Consider the following 17,314-nt stretch of genomic DNA (forward strand, 5'->3'; position numbering starts at 1 on the left):
ATTAATGTCTTAATGTCTTTCCTGCATGTTTGTACATTTCATATTACTGTTTCCTGTTTGCATCTATCATATGACTGTTTAATATATTGCTTTAGAAACCCAATGAAAACCAAATTATTACATTTTTAAGCAGTCTTTTTTTGTGTATTTCCTTAAATTGTTCGATAGTCATACTCGGTTTGAGACTATCATCTAGATTGTTGCACAAGTTTACCCCACTAACTGATCAACGTCTACTCTTCATGGTGACACGAGCAAATTCAGTCACTCATTTGTTGAAATCAAATATAAGAAGCAAGGCCTCGTTCACTGTTGTAACTGAAGATGTATTCTGTCAGTGGACAAAGAACAGAAAATACAATATAAAACCTGTATTGACAGAGGAGACCACATAACACAAGTTGTGCTTTTTTTTGCTGCAGCAACACATCTCAAATACTCGGCGCCTGAACACAACAACCTCCATGTCCGACTGACTCCGTACAAGCAACCAGTCTGACCAGTCTGCCATGGGGCATTTCATACCCATCACCACAAGGCCTCGATGCCAGAACTTCAGGGTGTCTATGTGTCTCTGAACACAGCAGTGCAACATCGCCTGCTTTCCCATCATTCACTGTGAAGTCCTAAATGATTCTCTGTGGGATTCTCATAGAGCTGTGGCAAATCGAAGACTGTGAAAGAGGACGCCGGGTTAAAAAAAAATAAAAATCACAGTCAACAGAGAGAACAGATCGTCTATGAATCATGCTGCCACATCAGAGTTGGTCCTGCATACATTTCATATTTGTGGCAGAGTGGCATGCTGCTGCAATAGTGTGGAAACTGTTGAAAATATTGAGCACTGGCATGAGACTCTGAAACTTAATTTAGATGACAGGTCATATAATCAAGGATGAGTTTCATTCATTGTTACGTACATTAAAATAGATTATATAGTATAAGCTGCTTGTTTTGGATGTAAAATCCTAATTTTCAAAGTAGAGCTGTTACCGGTAAATAAATGCAGTCAAGTAACAGCTCTACTTAAGCACGATGTATGAGTTAATATACTTAGTCTCTACCACCGATTCCAATAACAATGATGACAGACTTTATTTCTATAGCACTTTTTCAAACACAAATTTGCAGAATGTTTTATAGATATACCAGTGAAAATTATACAATGTAATCAAGTAGCAAAAAAAAAAAAAAACGCCAAAAAAGAAAAGAGAAAGGCATTTAATACACACAAGTTTTATCCCTGAAATGTTATGAATAAAATATGGATTTTTGAATAAAAATATTTACTGTCTCAGTTTTTTATTTGTTCTGCTCTGTGCTGTAAAAAAATGTATTCTTTATTTTACTTGTTTTTTTCTCCATGTTTTTAAAGCACACAACATATCAATAAAATTACAAATATAGACAAAATAGACAACATATATAATACCACTTGAAAAATGTAGCTGAATTTTTTTTTTTTTTAAATCTGTATTTTAAGGGAAAACATATTTTCTAATGTAAAAAAGACTTGTTAAATTACATTTGTAATTTCAACCTAACTTCACAAATATTTTCTTTATCTTTAATAAGTCTAAGAAGAATAATTAGATATCATTGTTTGTTATTATTTGTTATCATTCTTCATTAAAGCTAACCACATGGTCTTATATAACATTATTTTAGAAAATGTAGCTATTTTAATTATAGAAAATTTCTGTATTATTATTGGATGATTATTTGATGGTGAAAGTATTTTTAATGACCCAGCTGCTGATATGTTATCGATTTTTACAGGCTTTTGTTTTATTAATATTTTCATTGTTTATTTTTACAGTTCAAATTATTCAGCTCGACATAAGAATGTTTCCACGTTGGGATTTGATATTTATTTTTATTTTATTTTTATAATTTAAAATTTACAACAGCTTTAATATGATCTAAGCAAAACAGAAAATGCAATTTAGGCTACTGCTTTTTAATACATTTACTGGTTAGTTGAACAAACTAACGCTCTGCTCTGCTTCCTGTAACGTGCCGTCACCGGCTGTCTCCATGGTTACAACGAAAGTGTATCTCATTTGCGTCTTTTAACGTGCGTAAGCAGCTCTGTGAATCTGTATCCTGCATGTCTGCCGCATTGTTGCTTTTTTCTGCGCATTTTCTAAGAGGTAAGTTAAACGTTGCATTTATTATAGTGTTTTTGAAGTCCCGCAGCTTCGTTTTAACTCGAAAATGGATTCAGAGAGACTTAAACTGACTTAAAGATGGGGGCAGATAATAGCCAAAGGAGGTTGCCAAGGTAGTGACGACGCACTGGGAGAGGAGAAGCAGTGTGATAGTAGCTTCAGAGAGAAGGTGACAGAGCTCCCAACTGCAACAATAGTCAGTCTAAGAGCAGAGAGAAATGACAGAACACACATAGCTGCATGCAGATTTCTGGACTGATGATGGACTTATAGCTTTGACTTGATGAAGACGCTTCCATATTCTGGACGTGAGTGGATTTGAGAGTGTTTAGATTAGTTTGATCTGTTTGAGGCAGTTTTGTCCACAAACATCTTTTGAGCTGGAATTCTATGTTAGATTTAGAGGAAAATCACCAAAATCATGCTTTGTAAGGTTAGAATGTCAGCTAAGCTGTGAAGAAATTAATTTAACGTGCATTCCAGTGTTATTTATTATTATTGTGTTTCTGAAAGTATTTCCTTCCTTTTGTCAGGTGACAGCAAGCAGCTACCTCATGGAGAAATATGAAAAACTGGCCAAAATCGGTGAAGGCTCCTACGGTGTGGTGTTCAAATGCAGACACAGAGACTCCGGCCAGATAGTCGCCATCAAGAAGTTTGTGGAATCTGAAGATGACCCGGTCATTAAGAAAATTGCATTGCGAGAAATACGCATGCTGAAGGTGAGAAGAGATTAGTGTCACCTGGGCCTAATAGTATCAAGTTTGTTCACATCTAACACCACAGGAGGACACATGCACGCTGACATGTAGGCTACTCTTTAACTTATGGGTCATTCCAGGATCAGAGGACATTTTATGCCCCACCCAATCAAATTTCAAATAATCCATGTGTAAAATACTAAACATGCATTGTGTAAATTTTAGTTGCCTTGAGACCAAATTTTTAAAAAAAAGTAGGAGAAAAGAGTGTTGGAAAATGTTTTTGAAATACCAGATAAGGTTGGAGTTCCCCCTAAAATACCATTTTTTCCCCTGATGACCAAATAGTCTCAAATGAAACAGTTTAAATAAAAAATTAAATCTCTTTTTTCATTAATGTTTCTTGCAATTGTGGGAACATTTTTTTAAATCAACATAATATTTTAGATAATAATTATTATTATGCATGGAACATGTGTCCCACAACAACCCTGTTAGCATAACCTTTTTAGCTGGCAGAGAAAGAAGAATCACATGATACGCTGGAATTAACATCGTTGGTTTTCCAAAAGAATGGGTAGAGCAAAGCTATGTGCTCTCTTCTGTTTTTCATGTTTTCATAACATTGTCGGCCTTGACTGAATGTCTCGCTTTAACTCATGCAACCCTGTTATGCATATTATCAGGATATTAGTGTTTTCTTTACTGTTTCCCATCAAAAAAAAGTCCTCTTTGGTCAGCAGTAACAGCTAGTTTAACAGGTAGTTTCTGCTCCTGAGAAAAAGCTAACATTAGCATGGATTAGCAACCATGTTACTGTGAATAAAACATGGAATAAAAACGGTACCATTGATGTGTGATTCAATCAAGCCTTTGATAGCTTATTACCTATTATTGATGAATATGTAGCAGAAAATTGCAAAATAAATGGTTTATTTTTCAAAAAAATTTTGAAGCCCAATTGTGCTCCAATCGTTGAAAGACCCTAATACCATCCTGTGTTGCGTTGTTTAGAATGAAACTTGCATTGCTCATTATTGTCTGATGTACCAATTCAGAGTCGGAACAAATGGATGGCTCTGTAGGTTCAGTTAAGCATTAATTAAGCATTTTGTCCCACATGTTGGGCTGTTTGTTCTGCGTTGGTCCTACAGCAGCTAAAACATGTGAATCTGGTGAACCTGCTGGAGGTGTTCAGGAGGAAAAGACGGCTTCACTTGGTGTTTGAGTTCTGCGAGCAGACGGTCCTGAATGAATTGGACAAACACCCTCGAGGGTAAGTTGGAGGCAACACAGTGGACCACTGTGTTATCTTATCGCCTGTACCACTGTCAGTGGTACAGGCGATAAGATAAGATACGATACCATAAGATAAGATGCATTGATCCCTCACCTGGAAAATTTAAATGAGCATGCAGACAAGGCATGAAAAATACAGGACAAAACGCACAATAAGGCTGAAATTAAAGCTATAATTGGGGTCTCATAGAAACAATGTACAAGCCATAATGAAGTTCTGAATGGATATGTACAAATGTGACATTATGAATTCACATATGGTTAAGTATGGATATAGTATGGTGAGTTTACATGTGGATATGTACACATATCACAAGATGAATTTACACGTGTACAGGTCTGGCATGAAGGATAATGTTTGTAATTTCTGCTATTGTCATCAAAAATGACACTGGGGGAACAGACCAGTGATAAACATGATGTCATGTGTTGCCATTTGATGTGTTGAGATATTGCTGAGTGAGATGTGAAAATACCCGATTAGATATTATGTGACATTTAGAGATAATCATTCATTTCATCCTCAGAAGTTTGTCAGTTACCCGTTTGCTTTTCTCATAAGTCAAGAAAAATGTGCAGTGATGGGATTAAAGTGAGATATTTTTTGTTGTTGTAATGGAGCATTTTGAGAATCTAGTATTGCTTCTTTTACTTTGACATAAAAATACCAGAGGATCTAAAGTTTAAGAAGTCGTCTCTTTAGCCATGGAACTCAGTGTCTACATTAGTTCATCTCTGGTTTTGCTCACTAGAAAAAGAACGGGGGAGCAGAAAGGAAAAGGGTGAATTACAAAGAGGCAACCAAGACTGTTGCCAAGAGATCTCAAAGACGGAGAATGCTGGCAGCTGAATGAGGCAGGAATAGCCAAGTTTAAAGATCAAAGTATTCTCCTCCCACCTCATGCAACCTACGGTCACGAGATAAGATTTAACTTTATCTCTTGTCATGTGAACTTATGCAGCAAGCCAAAACCACAATGGCTAGTTGTTGTCTGAGCCATTCTTCCTTTTCCCGCTAGGCTGTGCAGCAGAAACTCTAGCTGCTCCTGAAAACAAAGGCGCTGCTGCTGTTAGAGACGGGCCTAAGGTTACCCGGGTGACCAGAGGGCTGTGTAAAGCACCACTTAGTTTTTTTGAAACGGCTGGAATAACAGATGAGGAAAACGTGACTAATAAATAGGCTGTGTTTAGTTCCTCTTACAACCATCAATATTCCTTTGTCTCCTGTTCTCTGCAGGGTACCTGAGGCTCAGCTGAAAAGTATAGTGTGGCAAACTCTGCAGGCTGTTAACTTCTGCCACAAGCATAACGTCAGTATACTTTTAATATTATACCTCTTTTTTGTGTGATGCTTATATATTTAGCCATTAATTTTCTGCCAATTCTCATTTTTAATGGAAAAGCCTTTAAAAAATAGTCACATGCCAAATATATTGAAATTACTCCATGCTGTGCAAATTAGTCATGAGATTTTGATGCAACTTGCTGTGAAGGATGGCGAACAAATATGCAGTACCATGTTGCTTTTGAATTACTTCCGAATGCACTTCTTTACATAGTGAGGGCTATGTCGTTTGTCCACCATATTTTACGCTGAATTGAGACCGAAAACAGCAGCGAATATCTCTCTTAACATGCACAGCATCTGACTATTGTCATAGGAGATTCTTCCAAATAATATATATTTTTTTATCATCAGTTGATTTGATGTAATGATGTTTTTCTGCCATTTTCTGCTTAACTTAACATCTGTGTGTTAATGAGCTCTTTCTACTGCGTCACTGGATTAAATATGCTATAAAATTCTATTATTACTCGTCATTACTTCGCCAAGGAACGCAGCAGAGTCGTGACGATCGACATATGTCTGTCTGTCTGTGCGCGACATTACTCAAAAACAGACTAATGGATTTGGATGAATTTTTTTTTGGGAAGGTCAGAAATGACACAAGGACCAACTGATTAGATTTTGGCAGTGATGCGGCAACAGATTTGTTAAATATTTCTGTATCATTGCGAGATAGCAGCACGTCATCACTTAAACTATGACTAAGTTAACACTACATCAGGTTCCTGCTGACGACGGAGTACTGTGCTCTCTGAGTGCTTTTTTTCTTTTTATTTTAGTGCTTCTTGTGGGTGGTAATAGCGTTCCATGAACTGTTTGTTACACATGTGACGATAGATTACCTGTTAGCATGAATCAGTTTATATCTGACACTAGACAACTAACTTTTTAGTACAAAAAAAAACTTCTTTGGACTGAATAAAACTGTGCATTAGGCATCAGCTTGGGAAGTAGTTCAGATATCTGTGAAATTTTCACCATCTCAAATGATGAAACATATGAATAACTGCTCTAATGTTGCATAAAATTAAGCATATATTATATAATATTAAACTTCAGCTTCCATAATTGAAGTCACAAAAAACTCCCTACTGCAAAGTACTTTTCAATAATAAAGTGTTTACATGTTTCTAATCTCTTGCGGTTTTACTTCCCCATCCAGTTCTAATCTGTCAGCTTTACTATAAGCCTCTTTTTCTATCACAGAGACACTATATATATCATGATGTCTAAATCCCTGATCCTGATTGTTTGTGTCTCAGTGCATCCACCGTGATGTAAAGCCAGAGAACATCCTCCTCACCAAAACCGGAGTCATCAAGCTCTGTGACTTTGGCTTCGCCCGCATCCTGAGTAGGTCATCCAGGGAACCAGCGTGTTTGTGCATTTTGTCTTAATGTACCTCTAATGACTTATTCAGCACAGAACCTATATCAGCTCCTGCAGATGGCCTCCTCACTTTCAGCGCTTGAGTGAATGCATTGCATAGCAGGACCACTGAGCCAGTTAGCGCGTCTCTGTTTACCCCTCCAGCCTTAAGTTTCAGTGTTGTGTTACCATACATTAACATGTAGTCCTTCAGCATGTCATGCAATCCTTTACTCTACCATGTACATGTTATTTAGTGTTCATTATTCAGCATCTAAGTGACTTGGTGTGCCCACAAATTATCTCTGTCTGTCTGTGTGTTGGTTTTCTCAGCGGGACCAGAGGACGACTACACCGACTACGTAGCGACCCGCTGGTACCGGGCCCCTGAGCTGCTGGTCGGGGACACCCAGTACGGACCTCCTGTGGATGTTTGGGCTCTGGGCTGCGTGTTTGCTGAGCTGCTCCACGGAAATCCACTCTGGCCCGGGAAGTCTGACGTCGACCAGCTCTACCTCATCCGAAAAACTCTTGGTACACCGATAATTACAAATGATCCGCCTATGGACTTGTGTAATTGTAAAGATGAGTCTCGCACAGCATGAATGACGCTGACTTTTGTGACAGTTCCCATGATCAGCACATGGATTCAGTCAAGTGAAGCTAAAGTTGCATGCAGTATCTGTCACACGGTCTTGTGGTTTGTTTTGATATCACCACATAAACAAACTACTCCAGCTTAAGAGAAGGCGGAGATTTATTATTATTTATTTAGGAACTTGACAGCTTTCACAACAGTCCAAGCTAACTGAAACCAAACAAATGCAGCAGAGTTTGTGTGGACTGAATTGAAAAGTTTTGGTGTAAACACATTACTTAATAGGAAACTTGGCCTCTTTTACAATAGACTTTGCTCTTGTGGGATTTTGAAAGAGAAAAGAAAATAGGTTTTATTTTATGGAGATAACACGAAAACCACACATGTTCTATAATGTACAGTGATGTTATCATTCAATGTTTTTTTATTTGTATTATTTTCTACATTGTAGATTAAAACTGAAGATTAACATTTTTTTTCTTTGCAACATATTTCCATATGTATTCTTTTATAGTTTTGATGTCTTCAGTATTAATCTGCAATGTAGAAAATGATTAAATAAAAACCACTGAATGAGAAAGAATGTCCAAACTTTTGACCGGTCGTGTACTTTTTTAAATTTTGATGATCTATTTTCTGACCTTTAGGTGACCTGATCCCTCACCACCAGCAGGTCTTCCGCTCCAACGTTTTCTTCAGTGGAGTCAGTATTCCTGAACCAGACACAACGGTACAAATCACGTCACCACTGAAAATGCATGCGTCTTATTTTTGAGAGGTGTTAACATAACATTTTATCACATCATATATATTTTCTGTCTTAGGAGCCCTTAGAAAAGCGCTTCCACGGCGTGTCTCCTCATGCCCTTCAGGTTATGAAGGTACATTAATATTTAACAGAGTCTGTTGTTTTTACTGACCGATTTAAGGTTGTCACCAATAATCCAGGTGTCAGCTTACTGTTTGCACTGGCTGATGAGTAACATAAAACGGCACTACGAAGTCTAAACCTAACATATGCTTGTGATACTTAAACAGTTTTGTTGACTAAATAGCACTGAAAAGTTTAATTTTCAGTTGTAAAATATTTCTCTATGTTAATGATCTGCCAAGTCCACATTTCTTTTGGACCCTAATTTAAGGCATCATTTTGAAGACTGTCTAATTTTTTACATGTTTTTAGGTTAATAAGTCAGTTTCCAGGTCAACATATCAGGCTCTAGTGTACAGACGAATACAAAATGATAACTAAATAATGTAGGCCCAGCTTTTATCATTACTGAAATGCCAACATTTCACGCCAACTCTGTATTGACAGTCTTGCCTGGTAATGGATCCTTCTCTACGACTGTCCTGTGAAGAGCTGCTGGAGCTTTCTTACTTCCAGGAGGAAGCAGCCAACTGGGGCCGGGAGGGTGAACGTCCAGGAAGACGTCATGACAGAGGCTCCCGACGCAGACAGGCAGGGGTAAGAATAAAACATGGTGATATTTATGTTGTAACACATAACCCCAAACTTACAGACTGTGCACACTGCCACAGACACACGACTTTAACCCGTTGATGCTTATTGTCGCAAATTCGCAACATACCACTTTCATTCAGACTGCAGCTGAGATAGTGTATCCATTCCCCCAGTGTCGGTTTGGGCATATTCAAAACATACCTCGGAACATTTTGCAAGCACTGGTTTCTCGTAGGACCAGTCGGAGTGGGACATTATTATATATCTATCTATAACAACAATCTAATTATTTCAGCATCAGCTGGAAAGCAAAAACACACAATGTTTTTTATTTAATTGTAAATAAATTCAGGTGTCAAGGGGTTAAATTGGTCACTGTACCTCCTCACTGTCCTGCTAAACACCCTCATAAAGCATCTTCACACTGTTTTAAAGGCAGCTTTTAGGTTTACCCTTACTCTTTTTTCTTTCTCCAGGCTCAGTATCTGCCTCAGTTACCAAACAGCAACATCTCACCAGCACCAGACGTCAAGAAACAAGTAAAGCATAAATACCACCTGCCCAACATTTAACAAATACAGCAAATCTAACTGTAAAATTGTGGCTGAGAAATGTGAATGACTGACTTTTGTGGATCGTTTGAATACATTCCAATTTGAAAACACATGAATGAAAAAGATTTAAATTCTGGGGTTTTCACTTTTACAGAAAGTTTTGCTCCATATTCTTTACACAATAAGCAACAGTTTGGGTCCGGGGTTATGCAACGCACATACAGTAATGTAACCAAAGAAAGCTCAATCCATAGTAGAGTCAGTGCTGAAGACAACTTGCATTAGAGGAGTACTATTTTTACACTTCCGTAAAATGATAAAAAGGATCTCATAGTCACCAGTGTGCCATCGTCACTTGGACTGAAGTACTATAGTTTTCTCATTCATTTCCATACAGGTTGAATCCGACTGTATAACATTTTCTATTCAAAAAGATATTCAATGAAACATGATCAGTAGTTTTTATTTTCGGATATATAACAAATATAAGTGTAATACATGCATTTAGCCTTAGATTCAGTAAACACATTGTAAATATTGTATTATAAACCAAAATTATACAGTACAGTATATAATGCTGTATATCTGACGTTTGACCTACTGACTCAGTCTTACTAAGGTTTAACAAAACCTGCCCTGACAGCTGATACTTTAAGTAATTTGATGGGTTCTGAACATACTGGAGCCACAGTTTTGACAGTGATCTGTAAAGTCTGACATGATGGACATCGACTCGGACACAAGACAGCGACCCACTGGAACATACATCAACACAGTGACAACCTGACACACTGCTTGACCGATCACCTGACCTCGAACTTACCAAAAGAACTCTTTGTTATACATCGCTGTGCTGTAAACCAGCAGGTTTTTCTCTGGTTTGAAGGGGCCCACGACTGGTCAAAAGATGATTGATGGAATTTGAATGCGACATTCAGTATTTCTTGTTTATCAATAAAATAAATGCAGATGCAATTCTTTTCATGTTTGTTGTGTGATTCATGCATAAAAGTACAGATACCTACCACACCTTACATGATTTCTCAACACACTGCTGTTTAATGAGTGTAAATATGCCTACACAATATGCCATTAACCCTTGCTTTTACTGTAAATATCTTTGTTTATTCACTTTGGTTTATGTTGTTCAAAATATAAATGTTCATAATTTCCATTTTAATGTAACTACACAGCCATAAATGGAAGCTTAGATTGTAAAATTTTACTCTGTAGAGAGGAAGTGCAGTATACTCCACATGTCTAAAGAATTTGACAGAATATGTATAACCAGAAAGTCACAGTGTAAATGGGAATCCTAATAACATTACTCAAGCTCCTTGGTATAAAATGATCCCTGATTCGAAGGACTAATGCCAGATTAGAGGTTGAAAAAACTTTCCTTCCATTAAAGCAGAATTAGCACCTGGGAGTTGCAATGATCATGTATCGGCGAGGGAGGTTGGCGAAGCTGCTGTACTCCGCACTGAGGTCAATGCTGTCAGGTCCTTCAGAGCAGGAAAAGGTGAAATTCTGGAGAAGTGACACCATAAAAAGGAAAATCTCCATGCGAGCGAGGGCCTCTCCAGCACAAGACCTCTTTCCTGAAAGACAACCACAAACAAACCGGTGAGAATGAAACGCATCAAAGCTCAGAAAAGACCCCAACATTAAAATCTGTTTAGCAAGCAGCCCTTATGTTGCGACGACCCTCCATCTTCACACCAGGTGTGCCTGATCAGGAGCCGAGAGTCACCACCTGACAGAGCACATCTGTAATCAGTGCTGCATTTAACTGCTCTCTTTTTTCCAGTTGGGTGGGCCTTGTTGACGGGAGCGGTGTGTCTGCGGAGCTCCAGCCTCACCTGTGAGTGTTTGTGTCGTTTGTGCTTTGACGGTATTGGGGATTGGTTTTTGACTAGGCAATAAACATTTGTTGTTCACTGTACAGTGGTTGTCTCCGTGTTTTTGTTACAACTGTGGAGCCGAGTTGTAACAAAGTTCAACTACATTTTCTGAGTGACTGAAACAGACTGAAATGTGCTTGATAACCTGCAGAGAATGGCAGGAAGGCAGGGTTTTTCTTGAAGTTGCCATTCTGGTCCAAAAAGTGTTGAGGATTAAATGTCCAGGGGGTGGCCCACTGTTTCTCCTCTTTCAGCACAGAGTGCAGCATGGGAAAAATTAACGTACCCTGTTGAGAAGAAATACTGCATCAGACAGGAACATAATGCATCAACAACACTAAGGGATAAAACAAGAGTACCTTGGGAAGTGTGTAACCCCTGAAAGAGATGTCTTGGAGAGCATAGTGCGGGACGCCCAGCGGTACAATGTCCATACAGCGCTGAATTTCATGGATGACAGCATCTGTAAAGGGGAGGGACTTCCTGTCTTCCATATATGGGCAACGCTTGTGTCCAACCACAGTGTCAATCTCCTGCTGCATAGTTTCTATAGAATAATGGAAACATTGCTAGTTAGAAACAGTACAATAATCATACAATGTAAGTCATTTATATAGGAAACAAATATTTGCTGGTTCCTGCTTCTCAGGTCTGCTAATCTGCTGTTTTTGTAAAATAGACATTCCTGACATTCATCTCTAAAGAGAGTTATAATCAATGTGTTATGATATATTAACTGTAAATATTCAAAAAACTATGCAAAGTAGAGATATTATCTTTAAAAAACAACAACAAAAAAACTGTAATTTGAAAATCATTACAGTAACTGTGCCAATCTGTTTGCGTTTTTTCCTCTTGCATGCCTACCTTGTATTTTGGGGTATTTGATCAGTAAATTTAGAGCATATCTGATAGTTGAGCTGGAGCTTTCAGTTCCTGCCTGGTACAGATTCAACACTGTAGAGACCAAGTTGTCATAGTGGAACTCAGTTGTGGGAATGTCCTTTTCCTGAAAGAACAAAGCGAGAACAAGTTTAGCAATATGACAACACAACTAGCTGGATCACAATTCAACATACTCTGGAGGCACAAAGCAGCTTGTGGTACTTTGCAGGGAATATGTACATCAGTGAATATATGAAATACACAGTTCTGTTGTACCTGACTGAGTCTAGTGAGGAAGCAGTCGATGTAATCTCTAGGTGAGCTGACGTCCAAAGTGTCCTGGTGTTCCTGGATCTTTGTCATCGTAAACTGTCTCAGCTTTTCGATGTCGGCAAACACTTTGTGCTGCCGACCGGGCAGCCGTTCCATCAGCCGAGGGAAGATATTGTACAGCTGTGATGTGAAGTGAAAATGTGAATCATGTGTCTCAAAACAAACTGGCAGTCTATGCTGTTTAAATAAAAATGCATTGACCCTGACTACATGCAAGTTTCAAATCATCCTGAAAATATATAGCAGATTTTCTTCTGAATGCAAACTATACTACTGCGTGTCCCAAAAATTTGTTCTCCCCACTGGACAGCATGTTTGATTGTCACCAAAATGGGTTACACCTGGTCAATCAGGCACTGCTGAGTTGTTTTACTGGTCAAACTGTCAGGTCCCAGTATATACATTTTTTGCTTGGCCAAAATGCATTACACTCACAACCAAATTTTGGAAGCGTTGTTACCTCAGCCAAGAGTAAGAGTGGAACAGCTACTCTTTCAGAGTCTGAGATTCGTGCACAGGCCATTGCTCTTCAAAATGCAGGAAAAATTTGTCAGGAGGTAGCTCAAGTCCTTGGCAGGAGTATCTGCTGGGTGCAGAAGTGTTGGCAAAGGCACGAAAAAAGAGGATCCTGCAAAGACTTGTCTCACTCAGGACATCTATCTGACCTAACTGCAAGAGCCAAGGATCTGATGAGAAAGGCCAGGGGTAAAAGACACCAATCATGCCTGCGACTCAGATGCTGAAAAATCTTGGAGATGTTTCGAAGAGCACTGTGCATATGTATTTAACAAAAACATTGTTGCTGAAAGTTTACAAGAGGCAACACATTCTGTGACTCACCAAACTGCAAAAGGAGAAGAGACTGGCTTTCACAAAGAAGTACATAACTCTGACTCCACAAGACTGGGAGAACTGGATTTTCTCTGATGAATGCCCTCTCTACTTATTTTTGACTCCCAACAGCCAAAACAACCGCATCGAAAAAGATGATCGTGAAAAAGTCCCATCTTCTGAGCAAGTGAAATTCTGCACCCTTAGCATGGTTTTGGGGGGTTCTGTCTGCTTCAGGTCTGTCACAGCTGCTCATTGTGCCTCAAGGTACCACTGTTAATGTATGTTTTATGTATTATAACATAGTTGTGCCATTTATTATCAATTTTAGTGCTTCTGCTATCAAAATTCTGATAATGTTTCACACTCTCTGCACCTCCTCCCTCTTACCTGACCCCAAGGACTGCTGGCAAATCTTATTGCTTCTGAGATTATGTGCAGAAGGTCCAGGAAGTCTTTGTCGTCATAGCTGAAACGTTGTCCAAACACCATGCAGCAGATCACGTTGGACGCTGAACAGCTCAGGAAGAAGGTCGGATCAAAAGGTGCGGCTGGGAAAAAAAAAGATATCAGTACGACTCATTGTTTTTGTTTACAATATAAAAAAGGAGCAGAATTTGTGACGGAAAAAAAACACCAGAAAAATAATAATGTATTATTATCATAGCAGCGTTTGTGTCTATTGTAATGTAAGGTGATGTTGCAGTTCAATAATATCAGCTCAGAAAGACAGGAATTACCTAGTTATATCACTATCCACTGTAATAGAGCAAACGCACAGGTATGCTTACACATACCGTTGGTATTTTTTATTCGGTTCACCAGGTGTTGGCTCTCCTCCTGGATCCACTCCTCCATGCCCTTCCGTCCCATCCCAAAGTCTCTCAGAGTTGAAAGCGTGAACCGCCTTAACTGTCGCCAACGCTCTCCATTACTGACCGCCAAACCTTGTGAAGATATATTATTAGCAAAAAGGAAGCTTATGGTAAAACAGGCTGAATCAGGGCGACTGTGCAAAAATCTCTCTGAAAAGTTGGAAAACCTGTCAAACCAACAGCAGCCAGCAGACCAGTTACAGCTGCAGCCTTGTGTGTTTAGGTTACAGAATGTTGTTTCAAACATTTGCTTATTACTCATATCATAACATAAAACTACCGCATTACCATAGCCTCTGGTGACCCTGATTAGGAAAGGAACAGGTCCTCTGCCAGTGAAGTCCTCTGCTCTGTCCACCAGCGCCTCCTTCACAGTTTCATACCCGACCAGAAACACGGCACGCTGAGGGCCCAGGTACACCGTCATCACTGGGCCATAGGTCTCACTGAGCTGGAGGTCAAACACAAAGCAACAAACATGCATTGAATTCTTGTTCAGGCATGCAAGGAACCGCCCCAACTATAGGACAGAGAGCAAAACAAACAAATACCCTGGGACTTTTACCATTACAGCATAAACAAAAACGTAAATCATGCACGTGTTGCACACACAAAACTACAAAATCTAAATTATAGCACCTCATCTATCAGCTACAGCACAGGGGATCCATGTAAATAACATACAGACATGGAAAAAAATATTAGACCACACTTGTTTTCTTCAATTTCTTGTTCATTTTGATCCCTGGTACTAAAGGCATATTTACCTGAAGAATACAATGGACATGATAAAAAAATGCAACTGACTATATATTTTATGTCTTTTTTGACATGCTTAAGCTTAATTGTATTCCTCAGGATATATAAGAGGCCATTTCATGTCATAAGCAGCACTGCACATGCAAAGGCCTAGAGTGGTTTCCTGCTGACATTCAAGCCGTAGCACAACTCAGAAGTTGTCAGCTCTCACATAATGCCTTAAACAAAAGAGTTATGTGAAGCCACAAAGGCAGCCATCTTAGCACTGCTGGAAATTGGAATGAGTGAGAGACAGGTAGTAAAAAGACAGTCGTTCATTACACCAAGAAAAATAAGCCGAGCATGGTACTACCAAATTGCTAGCTGGTCGTGGTAGGAAACGTCTTCAACCCCATGAGATGACTGCGCACCCATTTGCCTGTGTCAGCAATCATCGTCAGACCTACAGGTGGGACCTTAGAAATGAGTGGGCACCATCGAGAAACATGACTTGACTTGGTCTGAAGTCACACAGGGCATGGAAGAAGCTCTTCATCAACAAAAGGGAGAGGACAGGCCGGTTACTCTTTGCTGGGGATCACAAGGATTGGACTGTTGATTGGGCGAAGAGTCTCCTCAGTTGCTGCCCACTTCAGCCAACTTACTGGTTGGGAGGAAGCCTGCAGAAGCCTACAAACCAGACTCTCTGCCCCTACAGTAAAACATGAGGGTGGATCAGTGATGTCTGGTTTGTTTCAATATGGGTGGAACAGGGCAAATGCAAGTGTGTGAAGGGTGAACCAGGTCATGTACAGGGCAACTCTTGAAAACAATCTTCTTTCATAAGCTGGAAAACTCTTTCCTGCCTCCAATGACTGGATTTTTCATGCCGCTTGCCACACAGCAAGGTCAGTTAAAGCCTGGATGGAGAACCAGAACATTGGAACCATGCTTCGGCCTGCTCAATCACCAGATCTAAATCCAATGGAAAACCTGTGCAAAATCATCAAATCCAAAATGGTGAACCACAAGCCCAAAAACAAAGCCCATTTGTTTGAATTTGTGCAACAGGAATGGGCTGCTGTGACAGCAGAACAATGTCAGAAGCTGGTAGAGAGCATGCCAAGACACATGGTTGCAGTCATCAGAAACAATGATTACGCAATCAAGTACTAATTCCTGTGTGTATAATGTGACTAAAACAGACAGAAAAGAAAAAATAGAATGCCTAAAATCACTGTTATTGACAGTACAATGCCATAGCTATTGATAGAAGAACTTAAATGATTTTGGTTATCAAGAAAATTATGACTCTTAAATAGTTCTGCTCTTAAATGAAATCCATGAGCTATTTTTGTTGACATTATATTTGTCCAAACAAATATACCTTTAGTTGTACCAGGCATTAAAATGAACAGGAAAATGAAGAATGATTCTGAGACCATGTTATTTTTGTTTTTAAAAAGTGAAGCTGACTTTAGGAACTGCAATGAAAGAACCAGACAAAACCGCAAGTATTTTTTTACTCAGACTGCACCTTTCTGTTGTGAAAGAAACAAAAACTTGTAGTCACCTTTAGCAGACTTGTGAAGGGAGCTCGTTTGTCCAGCTGCAGTAAGTTTCCTATTAAAGGAAGACCAGGAGGTCCTGGAGGCAAACTCCACCGTCTGCGGCTCTTCAGGCTCAACAGCCTCAACAAGGCGAAAATTAGCCCGAATAGTAACAACGTGCTGGAGAAATCCATGATGTTGCACGAAAAGAAACGTTTTCCCTCGTCCTCTGCAGTTTGACTAAAGGTCTGACTGAACAATTATGTCCAGCCGTTGGTTGTCAGGTGACCAACCTTTTGCCTGCATGTCGAGCTGATATGTGGAATAGGGCTGGACAGAAAAGGAAATCACTGACAAACACATCCAGGTTACTTGAGGACACAAACAGCCCCTCGACAGTGTTCATACCCACTGAGAAAACTACAGTGTCTGATGATAAAAAGCTAGAAAGCCCTTTCAACAAAAAAAAAAGTTTGTCTGTAAACAATTTGTCTGGGAGTTTGGTTCATTTCTAAGGTATTTTATCAACAGGCAAAATCCAAAATGCTCTTACAAACACATGCAGTCAATCAGAGCAAAGGCACATGTGCAGCAAAATGTGTAAATGTCACCTCTCTGTGCAGTTTATTACCTATTATATTAGATAACAGGTGGAGTTCACTTTGAACTGGAGGTGGGCCAGATGCTTTCAAAT

At 39.2% G+C, this 17,314-nt stretch overlaps 2 protein-coding genes across 4 annotated transcripts; one reads left to right on the top strand and one right to left on the bottom strand.

Moving 5' to 3' along the window:
* The first annotated feature begins 2,046 nt into the window (after positions 1 to 2,046).
* On the top strand, positions 2,047 to 10,484 carry LOC110957932 (cyclin-dependent kinase-like 1). Of its 3 annotated transcripts, none has more exons than XM_022204175.2 (10): positions 2,047 to 2,153; positions 2,705 to 2,893; positions 4,027 to 4,148; positions 5,409 to 5,481; positions 6,782 to 6,872; positions 7,221 to 7,421; positions 8,133 to 8,215; positions 8,310 to 8,366; positions 8,804 to 8,953; positions 9,427 to 10,484. In XM_022204175.2, the coding sequence occupies exons 2-10, from the start codon at positions 2,726 to 2,728 to the stop codon at positions 9,520 to 9,522; spliced, it is 1,041 nt and encodes a 346-aa protein (XP_022059867.1). In that variant the 5' UTR covers positions 2,047 to 2,153; positions 2,705 to 2,725; the 3' UTR covers positions 9,523 to 10,484. The 3 variants fall into 3 exon arrangements, with proteins under 3 accessions (XP_022059867.1, XP_051813858.1, XP_022059868.1); XM_051957898.1 differs by lacking the exon at positions 2,047 to 2,153 and adding an exon at positions 2,198 to 2,479 and having other exon boundaries at positions 4,030 to 4,148; XM_022204176.2 differs by lacking the exon at positions 2,047 to 2,153 and adding an exon at positions 2,201 to 2,479.
* Positions 10,485 to 10,711: 227 nt separating this feature from the next.
* Positions 10,712 to 16,922, bottom strand: LOC127536722 (cytochrome P450 2F2-like). The gene is made up of 9 exons (XM_051957897.1): positions 16,644 to 16,922; positions 14,621 to 14,783; positions 14,255 to 14,404; positions 13,848 to 14,008; positions 12,570 to 12,746; positions 12,276 to 12,417; positions 11,768 to 11,955; positions 11,554 to 11,695; positions 10,712 to 11,105 (listed from the first exon to the last, which is right to left on the bottom strand). Exons 1-9 carry the CDS (start codon positions 16,812 to 16,814, stop codon positions 10,921 to 10,923), a joined length of 1,479 nt encoding a protein of 492 aa, XP_051813857.1. The 5' UTR covers positions 16,815 to 16,922; the 3' UTR covers positions 10,712 to 10,920.
* Between the last annotated feature and the right edge of the window lie 392 nt (positions 16,923 to 17,314).

The sequence above is a fragment of the Acanthochromis polyacanthus genome, chromosome 13, assembly GCF_021347895.1.
Source record: "Acanthochromis polyacanthus isolate Apoly-LR-REF ecotype Palm Island chromosome 13, KAUST_Apoly_ChrSc, whole genome shotgun sequence".
NCBI lineage: Eukaryota > Metazoa > Chordata > Actinopteri > Pomacentridae > Acanthochromis > Acanthochromis polyacanthus.

Bases quoted from the DNA above. Each gene is read 5' to 3' on its own strand.
- LOC127536722 (XM_051957897.1), bottom strand. From the start codon at position 16,814: ATGGATTTCTCCAGCACGTTGTTACTATTCGGGCTAATTTTCGCCTTG. The intron at 14,405-14,620 runs GTAATGCGGTAG...TATCTTCACAAG, and splicing joins CAGGGTCACCAGAGGCTATG to GTTTGGCGGTCAGTAATGGA. The intron at 12,418-12,569 runs GTACAACAGAAC...TTGTTCTTTCAG, and splicing joins TCCTCACTAGACTCAGTCAG to GAAAAGGACATTCCCACAAC.
- LOC110957932 (XM_022204175.2), top strand. From the start codon at position 2,726: ATGGAGAAATATGAAAAACTGGCCAAAATCGGTGAAGGCTCCTACGGT. The intron at 5,482-6,781 runs GTCAGTATACTT...TTTGTGTCTCAG, and splicing joins ACTTCTGCCACAAGCATAAC to TGCATCCACCGTGATGTAAA. The intron at 8,216-8,309 runs GTACAAATCACG...TTTCTGTCTTAG, and splicing joins TTCCTGAACCAGACACAACG to GAGCCCTTAGAAAAGCGCTT.